Source organism: Chiloscyllium plagiosum, unplaced genomic scaffold, assembly GCF_037043375.1.
Source record: "Chiloscyllium plagiosum isolate Xiang-an unplaced genomic scaffold, Cpla_swu_hap1 HiC_scaffold_2, whole genome shotgun sequence".
Lineage (NCBI taxonomy): Eukaryota > Metazoa > Chordata > Chondrichthyes > Orectolobiformes > Hemiscylliidae > Chiloscyllium > Chiloscyllium plagiosum.
The window spans coordinates 10,519,346-10,534,449 of NW_028270140.1; the positions used below are offsets into that span (position 1 = coordinate 10,519,346).

Sequence of the window (15,104 nt, forward strand, 5' to 3'; positions counted from 1 at the left end):
TCTTATAAAACCTGAAGTTATCTTGGGGTAGGGATTTACATATTAATTAACCGAAACCTGCATCCCCACTCTAACTGATTAAAGACTTAATATTTATCATCTCGGCTTGTTCAAGACATTCACAACACATCGATCTTTTAGTATAAATTCCATGTCCAATGTATTCTCTCTCACTACCTGGCTCAGGAAGGAGCAGGGGTTTTGAAAGCATGCGGTTTCAAATAAACCTGTTGGACTAGAACCCAGTGTTATGTGTTTTTGACAATGGTATCCTCAACAAGCTTCCTCTTTGTGCTTCGTAAACTATTTATTATTCTAAACCAAAATTAATCTACAAAGGCTTCAATCTATTCCCTAGGCAAAAGCATGCACTTCCTTTTTTTAAGCTGGCTTAGAACTACAGATTGATATAGCACAATCTATATCAATTGTGCTATAGACACAATTGATATGGATTGTATAGAGAGCGTGAGCGAGAGCGGGAGCGGGCGTGAGGGGGAGCGGGAGCGGGCGTGAGGGGGAGCGGGAGCGGGCGTGAGGGGGAGCGGGAGCGGGCGTGAGGGGGAGCGGGAGCGGGCGTGAGGGGGAGCGCGAGCGTGAGAGAGAGCGGGAGCGGGAGCGAGCGTGAGAGAGAGCGGGAGCGGGAGCGAGCGTGAGAGAGAGCGGGAGCGGGAGCGAGCGTGAGAGAGAGCGGGAGCGGGAGCGAGCGTGAGAGAGAGCGGGAGCGGGAGCGAGCGTGAGAGAGAGCGGGAGCGGGAGCGAGCGTGAGAGAGAGCGGGAGCGGGAGCGAGCGTGAGAGAGAGCGGGAGCGGGAGCGAGCGTGAGAGAGAGCGGGAGCGGGAGCGAGCGTGAGAGAGAGCGGGAGCGGGAGCGAGCGTGAGAGAGCGCGGGAGCGGGAGCGAGCGTGAGAGAGAGCGGGAGCGGGAGCGAGCGTGAGAGAGAGCGGGAGCGGGAGCGAGCGTGAGAGAGAGCGGGAGCGGGAGCGAGCGTGAGAGAGAGCGGGAGCGGGAGCGAGCGTGAGAGAGAGCGGGAGCGAGCGTGAGAGAGAGCGTGAGCGTGAGCGAGCGTGAGAGAGAGCGTGAGCGTGAGCGAGCGTGAGAGAGAGCGTGAGCGTGAGCGTGAGCGTGAGAGAGAGCGTGAGAGAGAGCGTGAGCGGGAGCGAGCGTGAGAGAGAGCGTGAGAGAGAGCGTGAGCGGGAGCGAGCGTGAGAGAGAGCGGGAGCGGGAGCGAGCGTGAGAGAGAGCGGGAGCGGGAGCGAGCGTGAGAGAGAGCGGGAGCGGGAGCGAGCGTGAGAGAGAGCGGGAGCGGGAGCGAGCGTGAGAGAGAGCGGGAGCGGGAGCGAGCGTGAGAGAGAGCGGGAGCGGGAGCGAGCGTGAGAGAGAGCGGGAGCGGGAGCGAGCGTGAGAGAGAGCGGGAGCGGGAGCGAGCGTGAGAGAGAGCGGGAGCGGGAGCGGAAGCGTGAGAGAGAGCGGGAGCGAGCGTGAGAGGGAGTGGGAGCGAGCGAGAGAGAGAGCGGGAGCGGGAGCGGACGCGTGAGAGAGAGCGGGAGCGGGAGTGAGCGAGAGCGGGAGCGGGAGTGAGAGAGAGCGGGAGCGGGAGCGAGCGGGAGAGAGAGCGGGAGCGGGAGCGAGCGGGAGAGAGAGCGGGAGCGGGAGCGAGCGGGAGAGAGAGAGAGCGGGAGCGGGAGCGAGCGGGAGAGAGAGAGAGCGGGAGCGGGAGCGAGCGGGAGAGAGAGCGGGAGCGGGAGCGAGCGGGAGAGAGAGCGGGAGCGGGAGCGGAAGCGTGAGAGAGAGCGGGAGCGAGCGTGAGAGGGAGCGGGAGCGAGCGTGAGAGGGAGCGGGAGCGAGCGTGAGAGAGAGCGGGAGCGGGAGCGGAAGCGTGAGAGAGAGCGGGAGCGGGAGTGAGCGAGAGCGGGAGCGGGAGCGGGCGTGAGAGGGAGCGGGAGCGAGCGTGAGAGAGAGCGGGAGCGGGAGCGAGCGGGAGAGAGAGCGGGAGCGGGAGCGAGCGGGAGAGAGAGCGGGAGCGGGAGCGAGCGGGAGAGAGAGCGGGAGAGAGAGCGGGAGCGAGCGGGAGAGAGAGCGGGAGCGGGCGGGAGAGAGAGCGGGAGCGGGAGCGAGCGCGGGAGCGGGAGAGAGAGCGGGAGCGAGCGGGAGAGAGAGAGCGGGAGCGGGAGCGAGCGGGAGAGAGAGCGGGAGCGGGAGCGAGCGTGAGAGAGCGCGGGAGCGGGAGCGAGCGTGAGAGAGAGCGGGAGCGGGAGCGAGCGCGGGAGCGGGAGAGAGAGCGGGAGCGAGCGGGAGAGAGAGAGCGGGAGCGGGAGCGAGCGGGAGAGAGAGCGGGAGCGGGAACGAGCGGGAGAGAGAGCGGGAGCGGGAGCGAGCGTGAGAGAGAGCGGGAGCGGGAGCGAGCGTGAGAGAGAGCGGGAGCGGGAGAGCGAGCGGGAGCGACGGTGAGCGGGAGAGAGAGCGGGAGCGGGAGAGAGAGCGGGAGAGCGAGCGCGTGGCTATTCAGCCCATTAGACCTGTGCCAGCTCCTTAAAGGAGCTCTCTCATCAGTCCCACTTGCCTGCCATTCATGACTTTCACCTGAACCTGGTCAGGATTGCTACGCTGACCACCCCAGGATTTTTATTATTAGATTCATTTGATTACACAATAAAGGCAGAGTACATTTTGGCAATTGAATCAACAGCTGATTTGCAGGAAATAATAAACCAGGCTACAGTCAATAGTAAAATCGTGAGTGAGTATGTGTGTTTTTTTAAAGAAAACTTACCGAGCAAGGAGTACACAATGAACTGTTTTTATCTTCCCCAGAATAAGGACATCTGAAGGCTATATATGAAAAAAGAAAATTGCAAAGCATTAGACAAACAAACCAATATCCACAATTGCGCAAGTATTTAAAAATATAAAAACTGAAAGAAATGAGAGATGATGGAAATCAGAAACAAGAAAAGAAATTGCTGGAATGCCTTAGCAGGTCTGGCAGCATTTGTGGAGAGAAATCAGAGTTAACGTTTCAGATCCAGTGACCCTTCCTCCGACCCAAGTTAAAGTCTGCTTGGCAAGTATCCTTTTCGTGGTCTGTATTCATTTTTTTTCCCAATTTGCAAGCAGCAGAAATGCAGTCCAGAAGCACTAGACTGGGTCACAGTGAGGTGATGGATATACTTGTGAGGTTAAGAATAACAAGCTGAATTCAACTAAAAGGAGTTTTACTGCTGCAGCACAGAGCTACATCACCTGTGAGTGTACTACTTCACAAAGGTTTCGAAGAGCATTAAACATTTCAAATAAGTGACAATACCACTGGATGCTTCTGAAAGTTTCAGAGGAAAAGGGAACGTTTATCCCACTGTCCTGGTCAATATTCATCCTTCAATCATCATCATCAAAATAGATCATCAAGGAATTTTTCAGCAGTGCTTTAGTGTATATGAACTACTGTTGGCTGTCCTGGTCTTCACCCACATCTCCATCTACTCAGGTGATAGTTTCAAATCCCAAAAATGCATTCAACTGATTTCAAATACAGTCTAAAAATAGGATGCAAATTAAATATTGCATTGCTGCTTAGTTGCTGACCTACTTTGCTTGTGAAAAAAAAACATATTTCACTCATCATAGAATCTGAAAAAGGATCATGTGACCCCGAAACAATAAATTTGTTTTCTCTCTCTACAGTTGCCATCAGACCTGCTGAGTTATTCCATAATTTCTGTTCTTGTGTCAAACAGAGGACTAGTGTTCACTAGAAAACAGGGAGAACGTAGAAATCTCTACACAGGCAAGGTCTGAAGCAAGTTTACATTTGTACAGTTATTGTATAAACATTGTATCAGCATTTAAGGAGAAGTTAGATAATCACATGCACGAGTAGGGAAAGGAGGGTCATGCTGATCAAAGGAAGGGAGGAGAGATGGGGGGGGGGGGGAACGCTTGAGTGGAGCACGTACACCTGAGATTGGTTGAACTGACCATATTGGTTTGATGCTGCACAGTCTATGCAAGTTAACATAGAACATAGAACATAGAAGAATACAGCGCAGTACAGGCCCTTTGGCCCTTGATGTTGCGCCGATCCAAGCCCACCTAACCTATACTAACCCACTATCCTCCATATACCTATCCAATGCCCGCTTAAATGCCCATAAAGAGGGAGAGTCCACCACTGCTACTGGCAGGGCATTCCATGAACTTACGACTCGCTGAGTGAAGAACCTACCCCTAACTTCAGTCCTATATCTACCCCCCCTTAATTTAAAGCTATGCCCCCTTGTAATACCCGACTCCATACGGGGGAAAAGGTTCACACTGTCAACCCTATCTAACCCCTAATCATCTTGTACACCTCAATCAAGTCACCCCTAAACCTTCTTTTCTCTAATGAAAACAGCCCCAAGTGTCTCAGTCTTTCCTCATACGATCTTCCTTCCATACCAGGCAACATCCTGGTAAACCTCCTCTGCACCCGTTCCAGTGCCTCCACATCCTTCCTATAGTATGGCGACCAAAACTGCACACAATATTCCAGATGCGGCCGCACCAGAGTCTTATACAACTGCATCATGACCTCAGGACTCCGGAACTCAATTCCTCTACCAATAAAAGCCAGTACGCCATATGCCTTCCTCACCACACTATTTACCTGGGTGGCAACTTTCAGAGATCTGTGTACATGGACACCAAGATCCCTCTGCTCATCCACACTACCAAGTATCCGACCATTAGCCCTTTACCCCATCTTTTTGTTATTCTTCCCAAAGTGAATCACCTCACACTTAGCTACATTGAATTCCATTTGCCACCTTTCTGCCCAGCTCTGCAGCTTCTCTATATCCTGCTGTAACCTGCCACATCCTTCCTCACTGTCAACAACTCCTCCGACTTTCGTATCATCCGCAAACTTGCTCACCCAACCTTCTAACCCCTCTTCCAGGTCATTTATAAAAATGACAAACAGCAATGGTCCCAAAACAGATCCTTGCGGAACACCGCTAGTGACGGCACTCCATGAAGAAACTTTGCCATCAACTACTACCCTCTGTCTTCTTCCATCCAGCCAATTCCTAATCCAAACCTCCAACTCACCCTCAATGCCATATCTCCGTATTTTCTGCAGTAGCCTGCAGTAACATGTTGTGATCTGAAAAGCATGCCTGAAAGCAGACAAGTTGCAACATTTGAAAGGGAATTAAATAAATACTGGATGGGAAAACAAATACTGAACTGTGGTAAAACTAGGTCAGCACTGTGGCTAGCACCGCTGCCTTCCAGTGCCAGGGACCCAGGACTGATTCCACCCTTGGATGACTGTCTATGAGGAATTTGCACATTCTCCCAGTGTCTGCACGGGTTTCCTCTGGGTGCTCCGGTTTCCTCCTACAGTCCAAAGATGTGCAGGTTAGGTGGACTAGCCATGAGAAATTGTCCATAGCGTCCAGGGATGTGCAGGCTTGGTGGTTAGCTATAGGAAATGCGGGGTAACAGGGATAGGATAGAGGGGTGGGTTTGGGTGGGATGCTGTTCGAAGTGAATTCAATGGGCTGAATGACCTGCTTCCATGCTGTAGGGATTCTATAAGCGGCTTATGAATGTCCTTTAAGTAACATCTGTATGGCACAATGGTGGAAAATGGATTAGAACAAATCTAACAGCTCCAAACCGGAAGTCACATGACACCAGGGGTTGTGATTTCTAATAAACCTGTTAGACTATTACGTGATGGCACCTGATTTCTGACTTTATCCAACACCGGCACCTCCACATCATAGCTCAAGACTGGGTCATTGGGCAGTGCAGAATTGTATTCCAGTATCAATCTGCGGTCTGGGACACCTCTCGTTCTCCCGTTTCTAGCAGAAAGGAGAGCAACCAGGAATGACACGCAGTGAAAGCATAACGTCCCAGGCAAAGCAAAGCGTTTTTCACAGCGAACAAAGCAAAGTCTTACAGACATGTCACAACTAGCCGTGAACAGTGGTAAGACAAGAGTGAGGCAGCACAGTAAGCACGGGCCAGAGGCGGCGCAATGGCAGAATAGGACCGGGTGGAGACCAACGCGTGGAAGTAGCATTGCCTCTCTTTCTGCAGCCACAGGGCACGGACTAATGTTGGAAAGGACCACAACCTCGAAAACCTAAGTGCTTCATAGTCACTTTTATTACCATTCTGGTCTTTGAAACTCTAGTCCCATGCTTACTGATATTTCTTTATACTTTGTAACGACAATTAAAGTATCTGCATCAACTACCCTGTACCTAAGATGGCGCCGAGAGGCAACATTACTAACTTTTCACTGAACTCATTGAGTGTACATGATAATAAAGGCTACTCCATTCAATTCCAGCTGAAGAAGAAGGCCTTGTGAACGTTCACATTCTCTCCTAAAGGCATTAGCTGTGGGGACTGCCTGCAGCAAACCACATCATAGTCATTCTCACAAGAGTTCTGGGACCACTCAATCAGAGAGCTCCACCTGAGCATTATTATCAGATTCCTCTGGGTTCTCTGTCGTTTCTTTGCTGATGTCTGTTGCTGTTCTTCAAAGGGAATTCCACAGCGATTCTTCTTTGTGGAGGAAAGAGTGTACCAAGCAGCAAACTATGAATAAGTGGGAAATCACGGCCTACACTGGAGAATGGCTCCATTAATGTCACTCATGCTTTTGATGAATACGAACAAACCAACACCTTTATGTCAATTTTTTCCTTGCTCAATGACCAAAGGGGAATCAATTACAGAGACAGAGTTGTACAGGACAGAAACAGACCCTTCAATCTAATTCATGCATGCTGACCAGATATCCTAAATTAATCTAGTCCCATTTACCAGCATTTGGTCCATATCCTTCTAAACTCTTCCTATTCATATACCCATCCAGATGCCTTTTAAATGTTGTAATTCCACCATCCTCCAACACTTCCTTTGGCAGCTCATTCCACACATGCACCACTGTTTGAAAACCTTGTCCCATAGGTCCCTTTTAAATCTTTCCCCTCTCACCTTAAATCTCTGCCCTCAAGTTTTGGACTCCCCCACCCCAGGGACAAAAAGACCTAGGCATACTCAACCTATCCATGCTCTTCATGATTTTATAAACCTCTATAAGGTCACCTCTTAGCCTCTGATGCTCCAGGGAAAATAGCCCCAGCCTATTCTGCCTCTCCCTACAGCTCAAACCCTCCAAGATTAGATTACATTACAGTGTGGAAACAGGCCCTTCAGCCCAACAAGTCCACACCGACCCGCCGAAGCGAAACCCACCCATACCCCTACATTTACCCCTTATCTAACACTACGGGCAATTTAGTTTGGCCAATTCACCTGACCCTGCACACCTTTGTGACTGTGGGAGGAAACCGGAGCACCCGGAGGAAACCCACGCAGACACGGGGAGAACGTGCAAACTCCACACAGTCAGTCGCCTGAGGCGGGAATTGAACCCGGGTCTCTGGCGCTGTGAGGCAGCAGTGCTAAGCACTGTGCCACCGTGCCGTCCAACCCTGGCAACATACTTGTAAATCTTTGCTGAACACTTCCAAGTTTAACAACATCTTTCCGATAGCAGGGAAACCAGAAATGAGTGTAATATTCCAACAGTGGCCTAACCAATATCCTGTACAGCCGCAACCTTACTCCCAACTCCTGTACTCAATGCACTGACCAATAGAGGCAAGTGTATCAAATGCCTTCTTCACTATCCTTTCTACCTGTGATTCCACTTGCAAGGAACTATGAAGCTTACTCCAAGGTCTCTTTGTTCAGCAACGCTCCCTTGGACCTTGCCATTTAGTGAATAAGTCTTGCCCTGATTTGCCTTTCCGAAATGCAATCAACTGTCTGGCTAATCAGCCTCCGGGCTGCACAATAACAACTTGAGAGCAAGCCCCTCCCTGTGCACCAGAATTATCCGTGCAACATAAGATATGTAACTTCTTTTGCTACAAATCACTAGTGATGAATAAACTGACCACATTCAAATCCTGATAAGATTAGATTGAGTTTCAAAAGCTCGTAATTCACTAAATTCTAGTTTCTGTTGGTGCAATCATGATAAACATTAAACCAAAGGTATTTCCCCAGTATCAGGGAGCAAGTACTCTATTTGTGTGACACTAAAGGAAGGAGATGTATGGGGTAGAGATGTCTTCATAGTTAATAATTCCTAATAAGAACGTAGGAACAGGAGTAGGCCATTCAGCCCCTGGAGTCTGTTCTGCCATTTAGTGAGATCATGGCTGGTCCGTGCCTTACTCCATATACTTGCCTCTTACCCATTTCCCTTAATACATTTGCTCAACAAAAATCCTCTCTTCGATTTACAGCTAACAATTAATGTTTCTCCTTAAATTGGCAAGTATTATAATAGTCAGGCTTCTTGCATGTTTGAATGAAAATTACTTAGTACATTAGTTTAGAGTTATAAATGATGTCAAATACTACAGCTATTTTTCAGAGAGTTGTGGTTTAAGAGACAGCTCTCAGTCCTTGGCAATGTAATGTGGACTGGGTGGAGTGTGCATATTCAATGCTGGTCATTCATGAATAGATTCAAAATGTTGTGTGCAAAATCTCCTCTCAGTCCCCATGGCTTAATGGTTAAATATACTGCCAGACACACTACTGACCCAAAGCTGAGCGCTCCAGCCAGATAATGGCCAAATTGTGCCACAACTCCATCTACCTGCCATTCTTCCACCTTTATTAATACCTTCACCTGAAGAACTATCAATCTCAGCCTTGCAAATTACAATTGGCCTATAACCCATGCAGACTTTTAAAGAAGAAAATACCAGATCTCTCATATCCTTCGCACAAATAAAGTGCGACTTGATTGTACTCCTCAGTGGCTTTATTTTACTTTTAAGAATGTGCCTTGTTGATCTGGGTTCCACACCAGAGAAAATAGCTTCTCTAGATTTGTCCTACTGAGCCCTCCCGTAATTTTCAGTCTCCAAAATCGACCTACACCAAAGGGCCCCTGGCTGTTCAAAAAGACCATTACTTTCTCCTGGACAATTAGGAACTGTAGTGATTGGACCCAGGTGGATCTTGTTGACTACGAGATCCGATTGCGGTTGTTAACCTGGGCCAATCCGAAAGCCGTGGCTAACCAATATTACAGGGAATTTCGTGGGCCCGGAACCCATACAGAAACCACAGAGCCATGAGGGGGATAAAGATAAACTCTATTATATCTTCTTATATATTTTTAAATTAAAAATTGTGCCAGAGTGTGGTGGCAATTAGCACTTTTCACTGAACTTAGGAAAAATACATGACAATAAATTATTCATTCAATTAAAAAAAATTAACAAAGGATTTAGCATCTCCTCAGTTCAGGGACTGACTCGGAGCTGGCTGGCCGTAGCCAGTGTACTGTGCCCAAGTAACTGAACAGTGACTTGGTGGTGGGATACCGGACTCTGTGCAGTTACATGTCGTTCTGCTATAACACTCATTTCATTAGCTCGAACTCACAATTAACGAATTCAGGACGCTGTTTCTAAAGTGCGAACTTTTAAAACGCGTATTGGCTGTAATGCAATTACATCGCAAACACTAAGTGCTGTTTCTAAAGCCCGATTTTTCTATAAAGTGATGTTGCACAAGAACACAACCATCATGTTATAGAAGAACTACCTGTATTTCAGAACGGGTAATAAATACTGGTCCAGCCCAGCAAAGCCTCCTTCCCCTGATTGGATTTTAAAAGTGGTTAAACGTTCAATTTAGGCACAAAGGAACTCATTCAATCTTTCTGCAGTGAATTGCTGAACATGAACCACATATTCAGGATGCGACATCTAACCTCAACGTTGTGTGAAAGGTGTCTATTCATTGACCTTTGCTGCAAAATGCGTGTCTGTACGTTATATACCTGTCTGTGTAGATCAGGAGAAGATCAAGGTTGGCAGTGATAACATCTCATCCTTCCCACACCCCCAGTGCTTTCCCTGCTAACCACTGGACTGAAGAACTCACCAACGCTGAACCCTAAAGCTCACTTAACGAAGTATAACTAGTTCTGTGAAAGGGAGGGCACTACTGGTCTCCGTTCAACAGAGAAAGTGTAAAGAATACAGTAATCCGCAGACGAAACATGATGACACAATAACTACACCAGAGCCAACATTAAATCGGTAGTAAATGCTTTTTCACTAGTGTACAAATCTGTTACTACGCGAGGTGTGAAAATATGTTGAACAGCCTCAGCATTCCTACACTGAAATTCAATGGGAAAAACATTGCTGAAAGTGACGCATCAATTTCTGAGCTCAGCTAAGGAAGGTAGGTATCCACAAAAATCAGGATCTGGCACTTATTTTTAAAGCAAACACAAATAAAAACAGAAGAAATATATATAATCACCCCCATAAAAGCCGAAAGAACTGCAGATGCTGTAAATGAGAAACAATAACAGAAATTGCTGAAAAAGCTCAGCAAGTCTGACAGCATTTGTGGACAGAAATCAGAGTTAATGTTTCAGGTCAAATCCCTCAGAGCAAGGTCACTTTGAAGGAAGGGTCATTTCACCTGAAACATTAACCCTGATTTCTCTCCACAGCTGCTGCCAGACCTGCTGAGTTTTTCCAGCAATTTCTGTTTTTGTATATACTGTAATCACACCTAGTAGTATTGAATTAGGAACCAATTATACATTATGATTGGCTTTTAATTTCATTAACTACAATGAAACTGAACATTGGAGATTAGATAAAGTGGGTGTACAACCTGACACCATCAGTTTTGCACCCCCAAGCCTGAGACAAAATTTGACAACAATAAATGAATGTTTAAAATACTGTGCATATGAGACTTGGCTTTCAGTGCCCCATGTCCTATAATTAATACTTAAATGCGTACATCTTTTTCATGGTTTTAGCTCAGCACTAGTAGACGACTAGTAGCAACAGTAGACGAGCAACCAGAATTTTAGTGGTGTGGTGAAGATTATTTGATAAGTTATTTTATATAACTTAGTCATAACAAGATGAATAACAGCTGTGGTTGAACACTCCACTCACCCAAGTTTAACTTTTCACATAATGGGGAAGTGAGATAAATAAGATAATGCAACTACTTCTTGAAGTGCTAAAACGAAGCTAAAGGGATGACTTTAGAGACTATCACACCCCTTAATGGCAAATGTAACTAAAATAGAGGTCATCAGTATCCTGAGACAGTTCAGCCAGGCAATACTGACCAATACTGCTGTATTCCAGTTTGCAAGTACTCTCCCAGACATCTATCCAACAAATATAAATCTAGTCATGAATCTCTTTGTTTCATTTTGCAACTTTTGAACAACTGTACTTCCAACTCAAAAAAAAAGTGCACATCACTTCATACAATCAGGATACAAGCAGGACAGTGCATTCAGCTCAATGTCTGTTCCACCATTCAGTTAGGTGATGGCTAGCCTGTACTTGAATTCCATTTACCTGGCCTGGCTACCTATTCCTCAAGGCATCCTTATTTATAAAAATACTTTTTTTAAAAAAGCCAGATATTAATGTGAGCAAAGAAACATTAAAATGCTTAACTAAAAACAGAAAATGCTCAAGAAAGCATCCGTGAATACAGAAAGAGATAACATTTGGACTCAGATATGACTTGACATAAGTTCTGAAGGACTAAAGAGTTCTGAAAAAACTATATTGGTCGTACAAGACAAAAGGCATATTGCAGGCAGTCTAAGAAGATGAAATTTTTTCATGCAAATAAACACTGACAAAAACTGTTAAAAATAGGTTTGCTGATGCCTGAAACAATGCATCAAAGACCTACCTATAGGAAAAGCATGACGTGACACACTTTTATTGGTGGCAATTCAGAGAAATTTTGTGCGTCTGATTCCTGGAATGAAGAAACTGTTGAATAAGGAAAGGTTGGGTTTATACCCAGCAGAGTTCAGAAGAGATTATATCATTGAGACACAAGCTTCTGAGTGGACTTGACAGGTTAATGCTGAAAGGATTTTTCTCCCCATGAATAATTCAAGAACTAAAGTGTACAGTTTCAGAACAAGTCTTCTCGCAATCAACATATAAATATATAAATCAAGAGCAAGAGCAGACCGTTTAGCTCCTTGAGCCTGCTCTGCCGTTCAATAAAATCATGGCTGATCGGATTGTAATCTCAAATCCACAATCCCGTTTATGCCAATACCATGCCACCCCTTTCTTGATAGGAATCTGTCCACCTCTGCCATAATAATATTTAAGGTCTCTGGTTCTCAGGAAGAATGAGCACCCTCAGAAAATATTCTGCCTAATCTTTGTAAATGAATGACTGTTTTTAAAACAGTGACGCCCAGTTCTACATTCTCCCATAAGAGGAAACACTCTCTCCCCATCGACTCTGCTAAGCCATCTCATGGTTTTATGTTTCAACCAAATTAGTACTTACTCTTTTAAACTCCAATGGATAAGAATTTAGACAGTGCAAACTTTCCTCATGGGACAGCCCTACCCATTTCAGGTTGTGGTCTAGTAAACTTCTCCAAAGTCCCTCCTATTCATTTAAATCCTTCAAATCAATTATTGAGCACAGTAAAGGTGGCCTTCTACAGTACTCCAGGTGCAGTCTCACCAGTGCCCTGTATAACTGAAGCATAACCTTCCTCCTTTCATATTCAAGTCCCCTCATGATATTCTGTTGGCTTTCTTATTTAATCGCTGTACCTATAGATTAACTTTTTATAGTTTATGTACAAGAACAACCAAATCCATGTGTATTTCACAGCTTTGCAATCTCTTGCTGTTTGAATAAAATGCTTCTTTTTTATTCTTCCTGCCAAAAGGGACAATTTAGCATTTCCATATTGTATAATCTATTTGCATATTTTTGTCCACTTATTTAACCTATCAACATCTTTTCGTCACCTTGTGCCACATCTTCACAACATAACATTCCCATCCACTTCTGCATCATCAACAGGTTTGACAATCATACATTCTGTCCCTTCATCTAAGTTATTTATATCAATTGTAAAGAGTTGAAGCTCAGCAGCGAGCCCCGTGGCACACCAATTGTTACAACTTGCTAACCCAAAAATGAACCATTTATTCCGACCCTCTGCTTTCTATTAGCCAGCCAATCTTCTATTCACAGCGATACGTTACGCCCTACACCAGGAGCTTCCACTTTCCACAATAATCTCCAATGTCGGGCCTTATCAAATACCTTCTGGAAATCTAAAAACTCTATGTCCATTGGTTTCCCTTTATATACTGTACGGTTTACCTCCTCAAAGAACTCCAGTAGATTCAAGAGGGCATTGGGATGATTAGTTAAATGAAAATAATGTGCTTGGATGTGCAATAAAAAGGAGATCGGCACGAGGTAATGATGCTTATTTAATGAATGGTCCAAATGCATCCTTCAGTGATTTTGAGATTGGTCAAACATTATTTCCTTTTCATCAAATAACATTGACTCTGCCGAGTACCTTGAACTTATTGAAATACCCTGCTATAACTTCTTTAATTATAACTTCTAACTTTTTCCCTCCAATAGATATTTACTGAGATGAACATTTGGTTGAATTGCTTCTCTCACCTTTACAATTAGTGCAGGGGAGGCTGGATTATTGCATATATTCAAGACTGAGCTAGATCGATGTGTTTGACCTACTCATGTTATGGGGACAGGCAGGAAAGTTAAAGTTGGGTCAGGGTAAGAGGCAGAGTCTTTTCAGACATGATCTTTTAAATAGTGCAGCATCCTATTTCTTATGTTCGTAATTACCACTGAAATTTGTCGATGACATAAAGATGGTAGGAATGTAAGTTATGACAGGTTAAGTGAGTGGACATAGAGCTGGTATTGAGATTTCTCAATGTTGGAAGCTTCCGAAATTCTAATAGCTGAATGAAAAGTAAGCTAGACATTGTGAATGAATCCTAAATCTTGCAGTGATGCTTTGGTCTTGAAGCAGATCAGAACGGATTTTGATTGAAAAGTCAAATAACAAACGTCATCCTTTTTGCTTTGTCTGGGAAAGGTGACATGCCCATGTCATTAAATCCCATTTCTTCCCACAGATTATATTATTTGACATTCAATAATTTCTTATAATTGACAGTGAAATTAGACACTAATCTAGAAAGTACCATTAAAGAGTTTGTTGTTGGTCCTTCATTTGCCGTTATCTTGTAGGCAGCGTGTTTGCACAAGTGGTGGTCACTATCTTGTACTTTGCCAAGGTGCCAGTTTCCATGTGCAAATTTGGAAAGACTATTTATCTGCAGCAACTGTCACAGTCAAAAACAACCTTTTCTTTTGCCAATGTAGAGCCATACGCACATGGAATAGCTATGATGCATAGCCAGACTCTGATCCTTCCAACTCCAGGCCATCAAATCTGATTCTGGCATCAATGACATTTGGGATAAGCTAGCTCAGCACAGAGTGAGAATCAATCCTCTAGCTCACCTAACTGTATGGCTGAGCTTACTCAGTGGAGAGCTCTGCTGTGCCAAATAGGAGCCTGCAGAGGTTGGTATGATTTTGCACCTCATAAAACATTTATGTACATATCTGTCAAAGTCTCATTTATTGGAAAATGAACAGAGTTATCAAATCATCATTTTATTGTGGGAAATAAAAGCTTCTGTATGCTTCACATTATAGCCAGTTCAAAATGAACACTAATTAATATATAACCTAAAATAATCAAGTGATAAACAGCAAAATAAATAATCCATAACTTTTAAAACCTTTTCTCGGGCAGCACGCTGGCTCAGTGGCTAGCACTGCCACCTCACAGCGCCAGGGACCAGGGTTCGACTCCAGCCTTGGGCGACTGTCTGTGTGGAGTTTTTACATTCTCTGTGTCTGTGTGGGTTTACTCTGGGTGCTTTGGTTTCCTCCCATAGTCCAAAGAAGTGCAGGTTATGTGAACTGGCCGCACTAAATTGTACATAGTGTTCAGGGATGTGTAGGTTTGGAGTAAATGTTGACTAATGGGGAATGGGTGAGGGTGGAATACTCTTTGGAGGATCAGTGTGGACTTCCAGGGCCGAAGGGCCTGTTTCCACACTGTAGGCATTCTATGATTTTTAAAGGAAGTATAAGTACTTCTATATGCATTGTAGA

At 45.4% G+C, this 15,104-nt stretch overlaps 1 protein-coding gene across 2 annotated transcripts in view; it reads right to left on the bottom strand.

Annotated features, from left to right (window-relative positions):
• The window catches only part of mtap (methylthioadenosine phosphorylase), a 204,727-nt gene that overhangs the window by 142,919 nt on the left and 46,704 nt on the right, over nucleotides 1-15,104 (bottom strand). For both annotated transcript variants that reach the window (XM_043718939.2, XM_043718941.2), the window contains exon 3: nucleotides 2,773-2,831. In XM_043718939.2, coding sequence (XP_043574874.1) covers nucleotides 2,773-2,831 — 59 coding nt within the window. The remainder of the gene's footprint in view (nucleotides 1-2,772; nucleotides 2,832-15,104) is intronic.